At 42.6% G+C, this 22,098-nt stretch overlaps 1 protein-coding gene and 1 long non-coding RNA gene across 2 annotated transcripts in view; one reads left to right on the plus strand and one right to left on the minus strand.

Moving 5' to 3' along the window:
* lrrc75a (leucine rich repeat containing 75A) overlaps positions 1–22,098 on the plus strand; it is a 106,311-nt gene that overhangs the window by 20,656 nt on the left and 63,557 nt on the right. The window contains exon 2 of the mRNA XM_033632026.2: positions 8,774–8,902. Coding sequence (XP_033487917.2) covers positions 8,774–8,902 — 129 coding nt within the window. The remainder of the gene's footprint in view (positions 1–8,773; positions 8,903–22,098) is intronic.
* Positions 14,964–21,000, minus strand: LOC117260134 (uncharacterized). The gene is made up of 2 exons (XR_013490988.1): positions 19,091–21,000; positions 14,964–17,248 (listed from the first exon to the last, which is right to left on the minus strand). It is a non-coding gene; the product is annotated as an uncharacterized LOC117260134 (long non-coding RNA).

Below are 22,098 nucleotides of genomic sequence, written 5' to 3' on the forward strand. Positions count from 1 at the left end.
TCCTCTGAGGAAATGTGGTTTATTTCTACAGATTGCAAAAACAAATTGTCATCGGCTGTTTAAGGAAAGTTTGATAGTGTGGGGGAAAAGGTTATTTGCTTTCCAACCGAGAGAGACATGAGAAGACTGACACTCCTGTCACATGGACTCTGTGGGCTCTAGTTTCCCGGCACAGCGCAGGGTGGAGAACCCCGCGCAGAGCTAGTTTCGAGCAGCGCAACCCGAGGCGCGCTCAGTTTGGTAGTTTGGCAGACCGAGGTGCGCTGAGATGGGTGTGGCGGCGCAGCAGGGGGAGGTGTCGACAGATCCAGCTTGGCGCAGTGACAGTTTCGTGCCAAAAGGCTTCGCCGAAGGTGCGCTAAAAGCTCGCCATCTGAAACCAGGTCTACTGTCAGCGCAGGCGGAGCGCAGCCAGTGTAAGTGGCAGTTTGGCTGACTGGCGGACAGTGCGCACATGTCACCAAAACCTCACAGGCAGGTTTCCAGAATATCAGACACATTAACGATGCAATAAAAAAACACTTTTCAATGCAGCTATCTGCAATCAGCACATAAACGTGTCTCTATATCGACTGTCCCGTCACATCTGATGTCAGATCAAAGGGGATTGGCACCGTTTGGCACGTTTGGCACGCGTAATGGAAACCCAACCTGATTTGATTAACACAGCTGCAAACTAATGAGTTCACATCCCTCTCAGCCAACCACAAACAGCCACAGCATCAGATAGGGAGTATATATTCAGCATCTGTCATCTTAGAAAAGTCAAAAGAAAAGAAACAGAGTGAGACTGCGAGAGAGAAAGAGAGAGCGCGCACGCACGAGGGAAACGCAACATTGATTTACAATTGTGGTGACCCCCTCCCAGGCTACCTTTGCATCATCAGCCCGTGGAGGTCTGCTCGCAGTTCCGTATATTCGGACACTGCGAGCTTGGACCTCCCGGACCAAAACATCAGTTTCCTCCTGGGAGAAGTTTGTCCGTCTGACGCTGCTGCTCTCTTCTGCCATGGTGAATTGAGTAAACTGTCATTACGCCTTCGTGCGGCGCATTTAAGGGCGAGGAGAGGGGCTCATTTGATTGGTGTGATGTGTGTAAAACCCACTCCACGCCTTCTCTCCTCCCTCTTTCCGACTTGTGCAGGTAGGAGGGACGGAGGTGGGAAAGAGGAGTAGCTGTGCCAGCGCGCACGGTGTGCCAAACTTGCAAAATCCGCCTGGCCACACCCAGTTGGCGAAGCGCAGGTGCGCTGCGCCTCTGCCTCGCCCGGTCTGCGAAACTAGAGCCCTGTGTGTCTCGAACAGGGGTAGGCAACCTGCTGCCCCAGAGCAATGTGCAGCTCTTCAGCCCCTCTCCTGTGGCTCCTGTGGCTTTGACCAAAAATGTTATATGGAAATGAATAATGGTTATTTTTTTTAACATGTTGTAGGCCTAAAGAAATTCTTACATTCTTCAATCGTAAAAATGTGAATGTGAATTATATGGAGGCTGATCTCGTCCTCTACTTGGAGGGAACGAGCTCCCGTTTGTCATTTATTTCCCATTCTTCTTCTTCTTTGAGTTAGCCGCTAAGTCCCAAACATACAGTAATACTTAATGAAAACGCGATTGTACCTTTCACACAGTAGAACGAGGCGGCATAATGGTGCATTATTCCCACCCTGTAAGTGGCTTATGAGTCAGACCCACCCCTCGCTCCTCCACAGCTCCACCCTCTCGCCCAAATATGGTCATGTCAAGCTCCAAAAATAAAAAGAAGATGGTGATGGCTGAAATCCTGAACTCAACTGCAGTCCACAAACCAATGGGTGACATCACGGTAGCTATGTCCATTATTTTTTAAGTCGACCACAACAATAACCACATACTGGACGCCAAGATGGCGCCCCTGTTCAGTTCAATAGAACAGAAGCCAAACCAAAGCAAGGCTGATGAATGTTCCTGTGGGCTGAAACTGCAGCTGATAGAAATAAGTAGTCAGCAGTCTGTGTTCGTAATACACAACCCACCAACCAGGCATCATGGAAAGACTGATAAAGAGACGACGTACCCACAATGCATCTTGTTTGATTGTGTGATCTCAAGTGGAAACTGTGTGGGTCTGTGTATCCTGGTCGGCAGTGGCGACGGCACATATCATAACATACACCTGTTGATGCACTAATCATAGGTTTCTGCTGTGATGCTATTAATGTCGCTGTCATCTGAAAATACAGCAGCTGATTCATATGTGTGTGTGTGTATGTGTGTGTGTTTGTCACTCAGTCACGGCGCCTGTCATTATTTACTGCCCCGCCCACACAAACAATAGGCAGCATGGAAACCTTGGTGAGTCATACCTTTCTGTAGGAGAGCGAGCAGCTCTGCCTCCCTCTGTCTTTCTCTAAGATGCATTCACACACACACACACACACACACACACACACACACACTTCCAGAACATGTTTTGAACCCACTGTCATTAGCAGTAAAACAGTGAAAAACAGACTCATTACATATTGTGTTGTGCCGCAGCATTATACAAAGGATGCATACACCCCCTCATATACGTGTCATTAACCCCGCAGCTGCTCACAGACTGTCGTCTTCATGATGGTTACTGAGACAATAAAGAAGGAGGGGACAAATAAACATAAACACCTCATGACATAACACGGTCCAACACACAGAATTGCCTTAATTCTTGGTGTCACAGATTCAACAAGGTGCTGGAAACATTCCTCAGAGATTTTGGTCAATATTGACATGATGACATCACACAGTTGCTGCAGATTTGTCAGCTGCACATCCATGATGAGAATCTCCCGTTCCAGCACATCCCAAAGGTGCTCTATTGGACTGAGATCTGGTGACTGTGGAGGCCATTGGAGTACAGTGAACTCATTGTCATGTTTGAGATGATGTGAGCTTTGTGACATGGTGCATTATCCTGCTGGAAGTAGCCATCAGAAGATGGGTACACTGTGGTCATAAAGGGATGGACACGCTCAGCAACAATACTCAGGTAGGCTGTGGTGTTTAAACCATGCTCAGTTGGTACTAAGAAAATCTCCCCCACACCATTACACCAGCAGCAGCAGCCTGAAGCGTTGATACAAGGCAGGATGGATCCATGCTTCCATCTGAATGTGGTTTTTCCAATCTTCTATTGTCCAGTTTTGGTGAGAAACCCGTGTGAATTGTAGCCTCAGTTTCCTGTTGTTAGCTGACAGGAGTGGCACCTGGTGTGGTCTTCTGCTGCTGTAGCCCATCTGCTTCAAGGTTGGACAAGGTGTTGTTGCTTCAGAGATGCTCTTCTGCACACCTTGGTTGGAACCAGTGCTTATCTGACTTCCTGTTGCCTTTCTATCATCTTGAACCAGTCTGGCCATTCTCCTCTGACCTCTGGCATCAACAAGGCATTTTGGCTCACTGGATATTTTCTCTTTTTGGGACCATCCTCTGTAAACCCTAGAGATGGTTATGCTGAAAATCCCAGTAAATACTCAGACCAGCCCGTCTGGCACCAACAACAATGCCACGTTCAAAGTCACTTACATCACCTTTCTTCATCATTCTGATGCTCCGTTTGAACTTCAGCAGCTCGTCTTCACCATGTCTACATGACTAAATGCATTGAGTTGCTGCCACGTGATTGGCTGATTAGCTATTAATGAGCACTTAGTGAGTGATTATGATGGATTATCATATTGGGCTGTTTCCCTCCACAACTGGTGCCCTAGATTCAAGTCTGGGGTCAATAATGAGAAATTACAGCCTGACCCGCACCTGGTGGGTTCGTTGGAGCCTGATCAGGCTCGGGCAGAGAATCAGACCTCTAAAACGTGCAAGCTACATTTCCACGTGTATTTTAGAGGTGTCAGTATCTAATGAGCAGATTACCCAGACTTTAACTGACCATGCTGACGCCCCACAGAGGATCAAACCTCTCCATTTTGCACACTGTGTGAGCTCGAACGAAATGTCAGGATTCCTCATAATCTAATAGGCCGGCTGCCATGAAGTGAGCACATTTAAGCTACCAAGGGAGCCCGTGACCTTTCCTTTACTCCCACACTCAGGACGAACTTTACATTTTTTTTGTACAGTGACTGAGGCTCAGATAACAGCAGAACCATGATGTCATTCATTGTGTCCAGTGCTTTTATTCTGCTATGAAGGAATATGCAGTGCTAGACTTCAGTCCTTTGGATGTCTTTAATGTAGCATGATGGATAATTTAATTATTAATGTCAAACAGGCTGAATATATTCCGACCAGCACGTTGCTTTGACTTGGTGTTAGAGTTTTGTCACAGTCCTCAGAACACCGTAACCTGCTGCAGTCTAATCCTCTGCTGTGTCCTTGTGTGTTTTTGTTTTAGCAGAGTTGTCAGTCATGTTGACTTTTTAAGATTTAACAAGAGCGGCGTTCATGCGTGACGCTCTGCCAACAGGTTAATGCTTCGCCGCCTTTGATGGTGCTCGAGATGTGACAAATTTTCATTCCCCCCACCAGCAGGCAGGCTGACAGTCAGACGGCAGGAAGCGATGCAACAGGTTTTAATTTAATGCTGAGGGGGGCAGAGAGTTTACAAAGCAGCGTGGAAAATGTAAAAGCCTCTCAGATTTAAGCTCAGTCTTGCACACCAGAAAATTAAGTGTTTGTGTGTGGACTCTTATGTGCATGAATGATTTTGTACCTTTAGTTTTGTGGAGTTAATGTGCTGTCCTGTGTTTGAGTTGCTCTTGTTTTCCTTTCTTGTCCTCTTTTGCCCCCGCGGTGATACCTGAGGCTGGAGGCATTGTGTTTTTCAGGTCTGTCCATCACATTATCATGAACACGATATCGATAGAAAACCTTGAGGGAATTTCTTCAAATTTGGCACAAATGTCCACTTGGACTGAGTGATGAAATGATTTGATTTTGGTGGTTAAAGGTCAAAGCTCAAGGTCACTGTGACCTTGTCTGTTACATTCTCGTGAACACCAGACATTCCAGAATAAACTGGTGACACTGTGACATCATAATGTTCTGCATGCAAAAATGTTAACTTGGACTCAACGATTAATTGATTAGATTTTGGTGGTAAAAGGTCACTGTGACCTTGCATTCAACTAATTCTGACTGTGATATCTCAAGAACACCTTCAGGGAACTTCTTCCAATTTGGCACAAATGTCCACTTGGACTGAATGATAAAATGATTTGATTTTGGTGGTTAAAGGTCAAAGCTCAAGGTCACTGTGACCTTGTCTGTTGCATTCTTCTGAACACCATATCTCAAGAATACCTGTAGGGAATTTCTTCAAATTTGGCACAAACTTCTTCTTGAACTCCAGAATAAACTGGTAAGAATTTGGTGGTCAAAGGTCACTGTGACCTCACAAAAAATGTTTTTGCCATAAGTCAGGAATCCATTTGCTAATTATGACAAAATTTCACATAAAAGGACATATGAAGAAGGTGATGTTTTTTCAAATCCCAAATGTTTTTGCCATAAGTCAGGAAACCATTTGCTAATTATGACAAAATTTCACATAAAAGGACATATGATGAAGGTATGACGTTTTAAATCCCAAAGGTCAAAGGTGCGACACTGTGACATCATAATGTTCTGCATGCAAAAATGTTAACTTGGACTCAACAATTAACTGATTAGATTTTGGTGGTAAAAGGTCACTGTGACCTTGCATCCAACTAATTCTGACTGCGATATCTCAAAAACACCTTCAGGGAATTTCTTCAAATTTGGCACAAACATCCACTTGGACTGAATGATGAAATGATTAGATTTTGGTGGTTAAAGGTCAAAGCTTAAGGTCACTGTGACCTTGTCTGTTGCATTCTCGTGAACACCATATCTCAACAATACCTGTAGGGAATTTCTTCAAATTTGGCACAAACGTCTACTTGGACTCCAGAATAAACTGGTAAGAATTTGGCAACCAAAGGTCACTGTGACCTCACAAAAAATGTTTTTGCCATAAGTCAGGAATCCATTTGCTAATTATGACAAAATTTCACATAAAAGGACATATGAAGAAGGTGATGTTTTTTCAAATCCCAAATGTTTTTGCCATAAGTCAGGAAACCATTTGCTAATTATGACAAAATTTCACATAAAAGGACATATGATGAAGGTATGACGTTTTAAATCCCAAAGGTCAAAGGTGCGACACTGTGACATCATAATGTTCTGCATGCAAAAATGTTAACTTGGACTCAACAATTAACTGATTAGATTTTGGTGGTAAAAGGTCACTGTGACCTTGCATCCAACTAATTCTGACTGCGATATCTCAAAAACACCTTCAGGGAATTTCTTCAAATTTGGCACAAACATCCACTTGGACTGAATGATGAAATGATTAGATTTTGGTGGTTAAAGGTCAAAGCTTAAGGTCACTGTGACCTTGTCTGTTGCATTCTCGTGAACACCATATCTCAACAATACCTGTAGGGAATTTCTTCAAATTTGGCACAAACGTCTACTTGGACTCCAGAATAAACTGGTAAGAATTTGGCAACCAAAGGTCACTGTGACCTCACAAAAAATGTTTTTGCCATAAGTCAGGAAACCATTTGCTAATTATGACAAAATTTCACATAAAAGGACATATGATGAAGGTATGACGTTTTAAATCCCAAAGGTCAAAGGTGTGACACTGTGACATCATAATGTTCTGCATGCAAAAATGTTAACTTGGACTCAACGATTAACTGATTAGATTTTGGTGGTAAAAGGTCACTGTGACCTTGCATCCAACTAATTCTGACTGCGATATCGCAAGAACACCTTCAGAGAATGTCTTCAAATTTGGCACAAATGTCCACTTGGACTGAATGATGAAATTATTAGATTTGGGTGATTAAAGGTCACTGTGACCTTGTCTGTTGCATTCTTCTGAACACCATATCTCAAGAACACCTATAAGGAATTTCTTCAAATTTGGCACAAACATCTTCTTGGACTCCAGAATAAACTGGTAAGAATTTGGTGGTCCAAGGTCAAAGGTCACTGTGACCTCACAAAGAATGTTTTTTGCCATAAGTCAGGAATCTGTTTGCTAAAATGACAAAATGTCACATAAAAGGACATATGAAGAAGGTGACATTTTTCAAATCCCAAAGGTCAAAGGTGTGACACTGTGACATCATAATGTTCTGCATGCAAAAATGTTAACTTGGACTCAATGATTAACTGACTAGATTTTGGTGGTAAAAGGTCACTGTGACCTTGCATCCATCTCAATCTGACTGCGATATCTCAAGAATACCTTCAGGGAATTTCTTCAGATTTGACACAAACATCCGCTTGGACTCCTCAATGACCAGATTAGAATTTAGTGATTGAAAGTCAAAGTTCAGTGGGACCTCACAAAACATGTTCTTGGCCATAACATCAGGAATCCTTGCACTAATTATGACAAAATTTCACAGTGTTGAAGTGATGACATTTTATATCCAAAAGGTCAAAGGTCAGCTTCACTGTGACATCATAATGTTCTGCAAAAACTCTTTTCTGGCCATTACTCAACGTCATATCTCAGGAACAGAAGGAGAGACATTTGGTCAGATACTGAATTGAATCTCTAACAGTTTGTTGCAGCTTGGTCTCATGAAGTGGCAGTGGAAGTGGGTGGAGCTATATGGTTGTCTGAGGGTAATTGCATAGCAGGGACTTCCTGGACCCACTGGTTTCCAGTGAATAAGCAACCCCCATCAGTAGCTCCCAGAGGACTGGGGCTGAGCTTGTATAGTAGCTGTATGTTTAATGGCTGAGGTTGTGCGAGACTCCAGTTTGTGTGTGTGGACCACGTTTGGTTTTGTTAGTAGATTCAGCACTTTAGATTTGTGTGTTGTATCAGGTTTGTTACCTTTCTTTGACGCAGACACCAACCTAAAGCACTGTCTTTTGTTTGGAGTGTTGTGAAGTTAAGGATTGGGCCTTGACACACTCACTGTGGTCTTGTGCATTTCTCCTCAGCCTTTTTTGCCCTGCCTTTAACCCTTCCACTATAATCTTTATCGATTCCCTCTACAGTTCTAGAGATGCTTCCTGTTGTCCCATGGTTGCAGATGTCTGAGTGTGGGGAGTATTGGTGGGGGATTCTTAGGAGGGGCACTTTGTTTGTGTATCACCTTGTTTTAAAGGGACTAAGGACTGGATAGTTCAGTGTGGAATGCCAATTTTAAGTGTTTATTTTCTGTTTTTTTTTTTTGTGGGGAGGGGTGGGATGACTGTCTCCGATGGGCCTCTCCCTCCAGGAGCCTGGTGGGCGGAGTCAGGTCATCAGGGAGATTCAGCTCACCTGGGCAGGCTGCAGGACTCTCCTCTGGCCTCCACCCTGTTTGGTTTTGTTACGTTTTGCTCATCAGTTACATTTTAGTTCTGTAAATTAAACTTCATTTTAGTTTAAACTCATGTGTTGTCTCCACTCCTTCATCCAGCCTTGAGCCGAGTTGCAACAGTGACTAACCTCGGGTGTCCACCTTGAAACTGTGTTGATTGTAAAGATCATCTGTGCTGCCTGGGGAAGATGTGTGTGAAGCACCCATGATTTCACAGACATGGATGTAAACTGTGACTGCAACTTGCGTAGAGGCAAATAACCACACGGCGGTAATTCTAACATGAGCCCACTGAGCTCTCCCATGTGTATGAAATCTGATACATAAACACATTGACTGTCTTGCTTATATGAGTGCTGCCTATATATGTATACGCACTGCATGTACAGTTGTGTAAGTGATGATATGATGATCTCATTTTATGTGTGTGTGTGTGTAGGACCTGGGCATGGAGTCAACATCTCTGGATGATGTGTTGTACCGCTACGCCAGCTTCAGAAACCTGGTTGACCCCATCACGCATGACCTGATTATCAGCCTGGCACGATACGTCCACTGCCCCAAGACGGTATGACACACACACACACACACACACACACACACACACACACACATATATATCATCTAACATGAAACATACTTAACGAAAAGTGGCAATTACAGTAAAGACGTTTATGCGCGCTCACACACACACACACACACACAGGCTGATGTGATTCATTTCGTCGCTGCTATCAGATGATCTCCTGACTCATTTCGTCGACACTATTGGGTTACGGAAGTGCTCTAAGTGGTTGTGTGGCTGTGTGTGTGTGTGTGTGTGTGTGCCCTTGAGGGAAGCACAGCTCCTTGTGTTTGTTCATTCATGTCGTCCAGTGTGTCATTGAGGGAAAGACGGGGTGACAGCGGCCATACTGGATGAATAATGCCGGGAGGAAGGAGGAGTGATGGAGATGAAGATAGGAATTAAAAGGCCTGATGTGTAACTGTAGCGTGTAGGGATGCTAATTTAGAAGCTTGTTTGTGAGCCTGTGTTACAGCAGACTCTGCTGTCTCATCATCTCTTCTTGTAACGCCTGTATTTTATATTTAATCTATATTTTTACTGTTTAACTGACGGTGTTAATTGTCAAATGTCTGATAAAGTAAATTGTTAACATCCGTAGTAGCATGGTTTGTTGTGCTGACACACCATTGCCTCAGCTCTGGCTGCATTTTTATCGTTTAACTATAAAAAATCTGAGAACAGCCATCATTTTATTTCTAGACCTCTGAATGACATCTCTCCTCGTGCCTGAAATGGTGCTAAAACATTTCTGAGATGATAATTGTTCTAGTCTATGTCTAAGCACTGTGTGTCGATTCCATTTTCGGCTGACCTCGCCAAGAGCTCATTAAAAACACCATCTCCGCTCCTTAATTTGATGCATTTCCTGTGAAAACAGGATGCTGGAGATTTATTTATTTATTTATTTATTTATTTATGTATGTATTTATTCTTTACACAGACATAAAACTGCATAAAATCTAAATAGTAAAACAGAAAAAAAAATAAGAAGAGTGTCAGGAGAGGTCAAGAGGCCACAGGATTATACAAACTGACCTCACCTCAACTTATGGAGAAAAACAACAGCAAAAAAAGTGGACAAAAGAACTGAACTAACATTATACAGAAAAATACACCAAGAGATAAATGACAACAGGAAGCACACCGAGCAGTCAGTGAAAAATAATCCAATAAAAACCAAGAAAGACACAGTGCAGAGAAAAAAGGAAATAAAAAGGAAAAATATATTTATATACGAGTCAAGAAATAATTAGACATGAATTAAATGTGATGATAATTTAGTTTCAAATGTTCTAAGGATGAAGAACTCGTGACAACATGTACTTTGGTGTTCCACATCTGTGGAGCTAATTAAGCTGTCTAGAAACTGCTGAATGATGATGGTAGAAAAGAAGGTAAGAACATATATTTATATATACACATATGTCTGATGAGTATTTATATCATATACAAAGCTTAATACTGTGATTTAAAGTATGCATATCTACACCAAGACCCATAGAAAAAAATGAAGATATATACTTAAGAGTCTTCAGACTGTGACAAAAATGATTATTTACCTTTTGTTCATGAGAGAAATTAGGCATAATCCAAATAGAAAGTGGCTTTTGAAAACAAGAACTGCAGCATTTTTAAATCACCTGCTCCGTTTGTTTTGGAGAAGAAGAGGACTTCTAACCAGGAGAGCACAATGACAATTTCCATCAGCAAATAAAAACTAATTTATAATGTGAGATACAGACGGATGGACAAATAAACCGACTGACCTATGGCTAAGCCACGCCCCCCTCCACTCACTCGGACAAACTATCAACATTCAGTGAGCAGCGCTATGGCAGGTGTCACAGTACACGGCATTTCACAGGAGGCAGTTGATGATTTTTGGGGACATAACAATCAGATGTCATTGAGAAGTAACCAAAAGGGCCTAAACTACGCATTGGAGGGATATATTCATCATTTTATTGTTGAGAAGGTCGATGAAAAGCTTAAATTACAAGCCAAAATTTACAGGTCACAGTGTACGCTTGTGAACCGCATCTGGTTGCCGTCACCATCAAAGACAACAAGTTAAAGTGCCACTGAAGTTAAGGTTTTTGGCTCAGAATATGAGAAAAGGATAACGGCCTTTTTACCATCTTTACCAAGAGTGTCTCTCCGTTAGTTTGGTGCTACAGTATTTACACTGAATCATTCAGCATAACGTTTGCCAACCTTTGTTATCTCTGCCATTACAGATAAGTTAATGAAGCTAAGCTCCAGAAGTTAACGTTAGCTTAACTAGAGCCCTTTGGACAACAGCTAACAATGATGTACGATCACCAAAGTACAAAACTAGAACAAAATAGGCTAATGAACTCCCAGCAAACAAGGTGACATGATGAACAACACAGCTAGGAGCTAACGTTAGGCTAACTTTAGCTAACGTTAGCTAGAGATGTTAAAGATAACTTTATATTTCTTTCCAGCAAAGTGACAATATGTTGCCTCAAACACAACGTTGACTTACCTTAGAACAGATGTAGACATCATTGTTAATCTTATTCACGTTGAGTTGATGTTGTGGTCTAACGTTACCACACAACTTTATCCAAAGGAGACACTTTTCTCGGTTGAGATGTGGTTTAAAGTGTAAAAAATACACCTGGTCGCCCAGCCTCTCAGAATACCTTGTGTTGTACATGTGCCCCATGCACACCGTTTGACCATTTTTAAACTTTAAATCTCTGAAAAAGCTCATAAAACCGAACAACCTGACTTTCTGTAATGCATTTCAATGAACGTCCAGGCAGAGAATGTCCCAGTGTATGGGAATGGCTATACGCACTGTGATTGGCTCATCGCGTTTGAGGGCGGGGCTTAGCCATAGGTCAATTAGTGTTTGGATGCAAAGTCAACAACCTGCACGCATCTTTATAATTACAACCCTCCGCCCCCAAGAAATATCTGTTTTGCATTCAGTAACATAATCTCTGCCAGTTCCTTCGGCACGTTGGGCTAAAATCATCTGTAGTCCCACCGAAAATTTAACAAATTAAAAAAAAAAAAACACCTGGGACAAACCACAGAAACATGCAGCAGCACAGTCTTTAAAATAAGTAAGCTAACGTTAAAGGAACAGCATGTACGATTTATAGGCATCTAGCAATGAATTGCAGATTGCAATTCAGTGTTCATGGTTCGGGTTTTTTTTATCGTGAGCTGAATTATCCACAAAGGTCTCTTACTCCTCCTTTCCCCCCTAAAAAACAGAGGGACTGCGAACTATAATGGCCAATGCAAACAGGTGAACGGCTCTATCTAATGCCAGTGTTTGGATTGTCCATTCTGGGCTACTGTAGAAACATGGCAGTGCAACATGGCGATCTCCGTAAACGAGGACCTGCTCCCTATGTAGATATAAACAGCTGTTTCTTAGGCAACGAAAACACAAAGAAAAACATACTTATTATATGACATTACATTTCTGCCAATTCACTAACAAAGACCACGCCGATAAGATAAAGATTTCGAATGGTTTATTGCGTATGATGATTTATGGGTTCAGAGGAAAGCGTGAAGGGGGTAGGGATGAAGGCTGGGTTTCTGGGTAGCAGGCGAGCGCATAGATGGATGTGTGTGTGTGTTGGGTCGAAGGCAGGAACACAGGAGGGATCCTGGGAGTGAGACCGAGTGGGGGAGTTGTCTCTTTGTGAGCTCGGCTTCAGATAGAGCCCCCACTGGTTCCTGTCTGCAGAAAGGAGCAGAGAAAAAGATGTAAGAGGCGAGAAGGGATTGGGTGGGTGGGATGTGAGAATGCATCTGGTGTGCTTAAATACTTTTGGGCGGAAATGGGATGTGTTCGAGGCGTGGTCTTTGTTCCCTAGCCTAGTTATAAAACTACATTATATCCCCCTAAATCCTAAACACTGGACCTTTAATGTGACATTATCGAGGGCTGTGGATGGAACCACATCCTCCTGCTCGAGCTAAATCCACAACCTGATCAGTGGTATAGTGAACAGGTCAGTGAACGCAGCTTCTGAATGATCAAAAGAGACTAAACTTTTCACTCTGAAAAATCTAAATCTTTTTCTAATGTTGCTTTGACTGAAAAGTGAACCAGATTTGTATTGTAACTCCCAGAATGCACTGTGGGAGCTAAGAAATGCGCATTATGAATGCACAGGCCACATCCTGAGAGAGACTTTTCACAGGTGTTGAAGCTGCAGAGGAAATGGAAGATGAGTATTGTGTACAGGTGGTGATGGGTGAAGAGAGAAAGGCTGAGAGGAGCAGAGGAGGAAGAATAGAAACACCAGAGGGGGTCGTGTTCTGTGCAGAAAGGAAAGCAACAGGAGGGAGGAGGTAAAGAAGGAGGTAGAGGTGTTGTTCCCTTGTTCCTGTCTGACACGTTTGATCGCTGCTCTCTTCACTTTCATGAACCGTCAAAGATATTTGAGGCGTCACTGCTTCTCTTTTGATTCGCTTTAGCAAATGCAGCCTCTATGAATGTCATCCCTTTTTATCCAAAATCATCTTTGTATTGGTGCAGTTTTTACTACAAAACAGAAAAAAATAATCCAAATCATCACATGCTCTGATTGATCAACCTAAATTAATCTCATACATCAATTTTAGCTGTGAAAGTATTTGTAAAGCTGGTGGATTTTGGACACAGTTGTCCCCCTGTCCTCGACCACCCAAACTGGTCTGCAGTCCATTTTATAAGGAGTTAGTGAGTCACAGGTAGACTGACTCAGTTTGTGTCTAAACACCTGGTCAGGTGTGGCTTGATGAGGCTGACTGCTAGCGTTAGCGTCAGAGGCTGTGCTAGCTCGGACACCCAGGGTCACTGCCAAACACTTTGTGTTGAGGTGATATTTCAGGCTTTAAAGGGAAATTTCGGTTTATTTCAACCTGTCTCCTATCGTCCTAAATTTGTTTCAAGTGACTAGTGACATAGAAATAATAGTTAGCATGTTAGCCGTTAGCCTAGATACACCCGGGGCGCACAGTAGCGTCAGACCTATTAAAACGTAAGTGAACGGGCAACCTTCAAGTGCAAAGTTAGTCCACTTTATCCCTTTAGCTCTGCTTTCCAAAGCGCAGCCGAAATATATCTGGCGAGCTCTAGATAAAGCCCAGCTGGATACTATTCCAGGTGGAGGTGTCTCGTCCTCGGTCACATCCAGACCTTGAAAATAAGGCTGCAACCGGTCCCATTCCTTGCAACAGAGGCATTCCTCTTCTGTGGGCACTGGGACACAGCATTCACAGGTACACCACCAATCTCCAGAGCTACGCAGCCTTGCAGCAGCCATTCGTTCTCTACCTGTTGCGCCTCTCTCTCTCTCCTCCTCTGTTCTTCAATTTCACGAAGCTCTTCTTCAGTGTATCCTTCCAGCTGTTGCTGCTTGTTCAGGCACACTATGAGATCGCTGCTTGTTCTCGCGATATTTCGGCCGTGCTTTGGGAAGCAGAGGTAAATGGTAAACAAACATGGCAGCACACCGGTAAGGTAAGACAACACGTTTACATGTCATTTCTATATGTTCTCTGACATTTATCCTAACGATATGAGGCGGTCTTTGTGGAAAAAAAAGCTTGTTTAGTGGACTAACTTTGCACTTGAAGGTTGCCCGTTCACTTACGTTTTAACAGGTCTGATGCTACTATGTGCCCCGGCTGTATCTAGGCTAACGGCTAACATGCTAACTATTATTTTTATGTCACTAGTCACTTGAAACAAATTTAGGATGATAGGAGACAGGTTGAAATAAACCGAAATTTCCCTTTAAGTTCTCCGATGGTACAAAAATTCCTCACTGCAGAAACTGCAGACAACACTGCTCCTATCAACAGTTCCATCTAGGTGTTTTTTAAGTGTAAATGTTCCATTCACGGGGCTGAGCAGCGTTGTCTCGTCTGTCTCCATCATGTGATAAAGCCACAAAGTCTTCCACAAAGGATAAACCAGTGTATCCTGACTTATAGCTCTTTCACCAAGCCTCCTCGCTCCTAGAGATGTCAAGCACAAACTGGAAAAAGGATTCACAAAGCAGACTCACAGACTCAGACAAAAGTTCAGGGTCTTTAATCAGGCTCGGGTCGGTACACAGGCAAAAGTATCCAATATATCAACAGGCAGAAAGAGTCAGTCGGAACACAATTAATCAGCGTTAATTACTTTAACACATTATTTTCTCTGTGATTAATCAAAATTAACACATTATTTTGACAGCCCTAAAAATGTCATGATTTGGACACAGTCATTGAATATTTGCAATCCTGTTACTGGTGAGGTCATGCGGTAATTTAAAGACAAAAAAACAAAACTCAGTCAGACTTCAGTCTGTCGTCAGGAGGTCAATCTAGTTTTCTACTCGATTAAAGGTTAAGTGTGTCAGATTTAGCAACCAGGTTTCCCTCCGAAGTCATCGAAATCTGCTTGGGCAGTGACTTGTGGTGTCAGACACCAACAAAAAAAGCTGTCCTTTCATGTCGGCATGACACTCGGCCCGTTGCTGTGATAGTTTAATGGTTCCCGGCAGCGTCCGGGGGAAACATGGCAGGACAAGAACGAAAATATAGGCAGCGAAAGTCCGAGTTGGGCAGGTGGGAGGGGAGCAGTGTTTGCTTCCTGTAAGATTGTTTAGCCAAACACTGTTCTTTTTTCCTAAACCTAACCACGTGCTTTTGTTGTTGAAGGAAGAAAAAGTAAATTTGCTGTGTTGTACCGACATAGTGCTTTTATTTTGAAAGAGACTGTACGCAAACTGTACATTTCCTGTGAAAACAAAAGTGAAATTCAGGCCCTCATTGGCTATGGAGGCCATATCAACAGCATTGGAAGCTCCCATTGGCTCGAGTGAGGTGTCAATCAAAAGGTCAGGAGTTCACCTCCATCATGGCAGCCCACAGTCAGTTTGTTTAAATGCAGAACTGCAGATAATATGAATAACAGCTAGAGAAATATGAACATTTGAAATGATGCAACAGTAGTTAATGGAGATCTATGGATGTAATAATGTGTTGGACTAAATATTTTGCTGGATTTAGATCGTCTGAACCTCAGAAAGTGCATGAGACTTGAAGTGGTAGCTGTGTAAATAGTGATTTGGTCTGTGGATTATGATGAGACTTCATAGGTGAGATATAACTGTTTATTTGTTTGTTGTTTGTCTGACAGAAGCATTTATTGAACCTGCTGTGGTGGCTGTATGGCAAAATAGTCCGCATTAATGGCACTGCAAGGAGTGTAGCTTTCTAATGATAGGTCACATGACTAAACTGTTGAAACAACAATAAATACAGCAGCTGTTTTACATATCATAATCATCAAAAATCGTCTAAGAAGAGTTTGAGGGCAGGCCGTCGGATTTCTTACAGTGTAATGTTTTATGTCCAGTTTTGTTTTGTAGAGATTTAGACACGTCAGTGCCAGAGTTGCCTCCCTATGTGCAAATGTTCCACCAAAACAAATTCCCTCACTGCCTCGTGGGCCTGGCGCTGCCCAAGACAATTGTGATCGGTTTCCAGAAATACACACACCCCAGAGCGTTTTTTCCCTTTGTGCGAATTATACGGTGTTTAGTTAGACCTTCCTCCAGAGCTGGCACAGCATGAGGCAGGTCTGGGTATGTAACCTGCCACTGTGTTATTTCATACAGCTGTGGTCGTGGACATTCAGTCAGTACGCTGTGACAGAATGCATACCACGACTTTAAATGGATGTCCTCTTTTAGTCTCGTGTGTTTCGGTCAGTCCAGAAAGCAGAGAACTAATTGAATGAACCTCACTGAGCTCACAGCCTGAGTAATTTGTCTGATTAATATAAACACGGCTGGAGGATTAATAACACCTTTCCACAAATAAACAAAGGGACTGAAAAACCTGGTTAGTCAGACGCAGGGTTAATAGATTGATGTATGACGGTGCATAAATAGAAATATAATCATTCATTACATCGGCGCTAATCTCCTCTGAGCTACAGTACGTGCATGCATCGTTCAGGGAAATAGAAGGAGAGGGAGAAATAAAAAGATAATCACAGTTTACTCAGTGGATCACTAAAAATCAGGCACGAGCACAGATCGACCCAAGGTGGTTTTCTAATTCATTCAGTAATTTTATAATTTTTATTTATTTTTAAAATTTGCAGCATGGCATCAATTCTTAGTTTAAAGTGTACTGTGTGCCCGACAGCTGCATTTAAGTTGAGTCCCGGCCCCTTCCTCTTGAACTTCCCTTGTGTCAGCCACACACTAGCGCCTTGCAGAGCAGCATTACGTCTCCCTGACCTCCCGTCATGGACAGCCAGGTAACAATGGTGTTTGGCCTCAGCCTCAGCATTGTTTGTCACTGCTGTGAAATTAAACCCATATTAAAACATCTCAATACAGCCGGTCTAATTTAGGCAATAACTCAACATTAAAGGGATAGTGCACCCAAAAATGAAAATTCAGCCATATGCCAATGGAGGCTCAGGTGAAGTTTTAGAGTCCTCACAACACTTACGGACTTGTGCGCGAGACCAACGAAAGCATGTGAACACACATGAATGCGATGCCCATGTCTTACGGTCTCACGCAAGCATGCACACGAGTGTGGTGCACAGAGAGGCAGTCAGAGCTACAGGCTCCAATGAGGCTAAAAACAGAGTTCAAATGACGTTTTTCCAAACAACTTTTTATGTCGGGGCTTCAGGACACTTGGATCACTACGGACGAGCAGTATGGAGATACTTTGTGGTTTCAATTATGTGTTTTTGGACGTTTGAATCTGGGGCGCCGTCAGCCTCCATTAGGTGGAGTTGTGTTGCTACCTCCTCTCCCCTTGGATCTCCACAAGTGATGTGAGGACTCTAAAACTTCACCTGAGTCTCCCTCGGCATATGGGTGAGTAGATAATGGCTGAATTTTCATTTTTGGGTGCACTATCCCTTTAAGCTTAACAACAAGTAAGATATTTTAGCATAAAATCACACCGTCTCCCTTCAACAATCTGGCAGATTCGGGTTCACCAACTGCCCAGCATGAGCAGCAACAGATGCTGAATTGCTTTCCCCCTTCAACACGTCTTTTTAAACCAAAACTCAATTTGAAATTATGTTTACATCTTCTATGTCTCGTCTCAGATAATGAATTAAAACAAAAATGACATGCAGTTCAGGGCTACGTAAGGAGCGCAGAGGAGAAGAGGAGGAGTGCGGGGTGCATGCGTCTGTTCTTTGGGATTCTTTAAGAATATTTAAAACTTATTCAGAAGATAAATTGACTATTTAAAAAAGAAAGTAGGAGAACAGAAGGAGGAGAGGAGGAGAACTACTTGAGAAGAGGAGAGCAAAGAAAAGGATTTCCTTTGAGAGGAGAGGAGAGGAGAACGCACTTAGCCTGATTGTTGCAGCTGAACACAGTCCTGTTTTGTAGTTTGGAGGGTTGATTGGTTGATTTATTATTTTAATAATTCAAAGCGTTTTTCAGGGCAGGTAAAAACCACTTTGCATGTGCAAAATTTTTTAAAATTGATTAAATGATTTTTTTTTCTTTGCACCAGCACTTTGCACACTAGAAAAAATAAAATAAAATATGATAAAATAAAATAATATGAAATAAAATAGAATGAAATAAAATAAAAATATGCCAGATGCCCTTTTTCCACTTGAGTACCTGCCCTGCAAAATGTCTGTGCACGACACTGCTAAAAAAAGTCACTATATGCCACAAACAGCAACTGTTTTCTATATTTCAATATCTTCCAGTCATTTTATTTATTTGTTGCAATATTACACACACATCATTCATAAAACTCACTCCAGTGAATCCCTGGATGATGCTGCTTCTATCAATAATAAAACACACTTGTTTGTAATTAGATTACAGTCAATCCAGTTTGAGTTCCAGCCCGGGTGGTATCGATCGATTCTATAGTAAATATGAAATCAATCAAACTGCATTATCTCCATCATCCAATCAAATAAGAGCAAAACTGTCTTTTAATTAAAGGTCAGTGTAAGAACGTGAAATATTGATCTTAATAAAACCACGCTGTGTTGAGTTGTTGGAGTGGATTTCCTGGACGTTTCTTTTATATAACGTCATTATTTTATTATGTAGAAGAAGAACAAAGTATGTGTGTGTGTCGTCCATGGACACAGTGTAGACTGAGGGGAGATTTCTATACAACAGGAGAGTAATGGGCCTTTACCTCTGTCACTTTTGGCCACGCCGATTTGATTTTCCATTATCAGTTTAGACACGCCGGGCCAGGTCGAGCTGCTCCATAGATGGACCTTGCCCTCCAGCAGGTAGAGGTGACGTCTCGCAGACCCTCAATGACCCCTGTTCTCTCCCCAAACAAGTCGTGTGTGTTATGAGACTCTCCTCACCTCTGTCTGCAGGAGACCAGAGAGAAAGGAGTTTTTAAAAGTCTCTGTGTGTTCAGCTCTCAGTACGTCTGTAGCTTCTAACTGAATCTCTGTGGTTTGGAGTTTAGTTTCTCTTTTTAGATATCTGCTTTATTTTACTGTTTCATGTTCACTATCAGCTGTATCAGAAGTTGTGTGAAGTTGCTGCTTGAAAACTCAAAATTACCTTATTTTACTGCTTCACAAGTAAAGTTTTTACGTAACAAACGGGGGACTTTTATTGTGTAGAATCTGCAGGAAATGAAATGTGTTTATCACTGAATTAGCAGAACTTTGTTAGCGGCTTTTCTTCAATAAAGACAAGTCTGATAATACGGCAGGGAGGAAGAGTGAAAGCAGAAACAGCCACAGTGAGATGTTGATGAAGAACTGCAGAAAACAGGCTCTTACTGCACGTGAAACTTGACAGGAAGCTGGATCTGAAATGAGATGAGACAGTGGTTACCAAAATAAAACAGGAAACACAGGGATGACAAATAAACATGAACTCAGGGAGCTTGACAGGTCATGACACGAGATGCATTTAAGGACCTGCGACGTCCTTCAAGATGGAGCACTGAGATTAAATTTTTGGGTCACAAGCCAGAGGGTGGAGGAGATGAGAAGAGCAACAGCCTGCTCAGAGCTAACATGGCTAACGTGGCTAGCTTTGTGTACTCACTAATGCTCACACACAGTTGCTCATGCACGTTCTCCCTTTATAAAACACCTAATCACTCTGGCAAACATTCACACATAAAAACACACATGCACACGTACAGATAAATGCAGACGTGCTCATATGCAGTTTCTTCTTCTTTTCACTTTCCCCCTCACACTCACACTCACACTCACACACTTCCCTCCTGGGTCTCACACAGACACACAGCAGCCTCCACAGAGTCTGTGAAAGGTCTAATCAGTGCAGTGTGACTGCAGCTAAGCAGGGAATCTATACAGCAGCTGAGAAACTTTGCTGCTTTGTCACTGCAGCTGCCGTGATTCTCTCTGCTATTCTTCCTATCCCACACCTCCTCTGTCTCCTCTCTGCAGCCTTTAAGTCCTCTCTGTTTCTCACTTATCTTCTGTGTCATTCCATCCATCCGTCCGTGTGAATCCCTCTGCTCACTGCTCTGCTTTACTCGGCCCAAAACACAGTGTTTGTGTTTGGCCCTGCTGTTAGTGACAGTTCATTACACTTCAGATATGAGCGAATCAGCTCGGTCCAGCTCTGCTACACAGCGTCTGTGAAGGTCATGTGGCAGAAGTGCATTGGCTTCAGGATTTAAAGGTGAAGTGTGCAAGATTAAGGAGGATTTGGTGTCGTGTAGCGGTGAATTGCAACCAGCTAAAACTTCTCCTGGTTAGAATTCATTCAGGGTTCATTGTTCAGGAGGTTTTTATAGGGAGCTGAATTATCCACAGAGGTCTCTTCTTCTCCAAAACAAACAGACCAGGTGATTTAAACTCTGAATAAAGCAGCATGACGTTACAAATCAGTGCATCCCCGACGCTGTTCGGCATCAGGGAGGCAGGCAGTCACATGACACATTGTTTGGGTTAAACATGAGCATGTTACAGTCCTGGAGGATTATTAATGTGCACCTCCTCCTGTACTGCCTTAATATGCACATTCAGCACATCCAATGCATCAAAACGTTGTTTTCTAGTTGGAGCCGCGCCTCGTTTTCAAACTGTATGGTTTGACTAAAATGAACAATGACAGCAATATAGTCCACGATGAGCAGCGCTAAAATCAACCTGCGTAGTTGTCCCTCCATTGTGACATTAGAAAGTGTCACATTTATCTTGCAAGTGTACTCTTCTTCAACGTTTGCTTTACTTCCTGGATTTTTCCCACATGGAAATTCTGACCAATCAAGAGCAGCTTTCTCACACAAGGCATTTGATCTGGTCCTCTTGTAAATGCTGCTGTGAGAACACGAACCAACTGTATATCTCACACCAACCCTCCAAAAACACAGCAGACATCAGTGTGTGTTATCGACGCCCCTGTCAAGAACATAAACCTGACATACAGCCATGACAGTGAGTCAGCTGTCTGCCAGGTGTCCCCCTGCACCTCCTGACCACTGAAACGAGAGCAATATGATTTATTCATCCAAACAATTTATCTGCAGAATGGATAAAGAGTTTTTCCGTAATTTACCAGAGCATGCAGTGAAAAATAGCTCTGAAGTAATGGCTCCATTTGTACCGAGCAAAATAAGTTTATCAGCAGGCTGGCCTGAGGGGAGGACCAGAGATGAAGCAGACAGATAAATAAGACAGAGGGATGGAGACAGAGGAGAGGTCACGAGTTCTCTGGAGACCGCAAAGATTCATAGATGTGTTCAGTATCAATAATGTAATGAGAGAGAGGAGGGGAGGGCGGGAGAGACGAAGGCAGGTCAACAGAGGAGGAGGAGAGAGGAACAAAACAAACAAAGGAGGAGAAACAGGGACATGAAGAGAGAAGAAGTGAAACCATGAGGCCATGACCGGATGCTGCAGCTGCTCGTCATCGACCCGAGCCTTTTCTCATTCAACACAATCCACTTCATGAAGCCTCGCTGACATGACAAGACTTCTCTTTAGTGTACGTTACCAAAACATCAATACATCTCTGCACAGATAAACAAGAAACAGAGATGTTGCACCAAAATGTTTCTCTAAAAACTAAAATATTATTAAAGTATCAAAATATTTACTCCTAAATGTGTCTGCTGTAATCATATTATTATATATTTAGAAGAATATAATATCTGTGTGTAATGAAAACCTTGGGACGTCAGTGTTTCTGCAGCCA

This window comes from Epinephelus lanceolatus, chromosome 4, assembly GCF_041903045.1.
Source record: "Epinephelus lanceolatus isolate andai-2023 chromosome 4, ASM4190304v1, whole genome shotgun sequence".
NCBI classification, from domain to species: Eukaryota; Metazoa; Chordata; class Actinopteri; order Perciformes; family Serranidae; genus Epinephelus; species Epinephelus lanceolatus.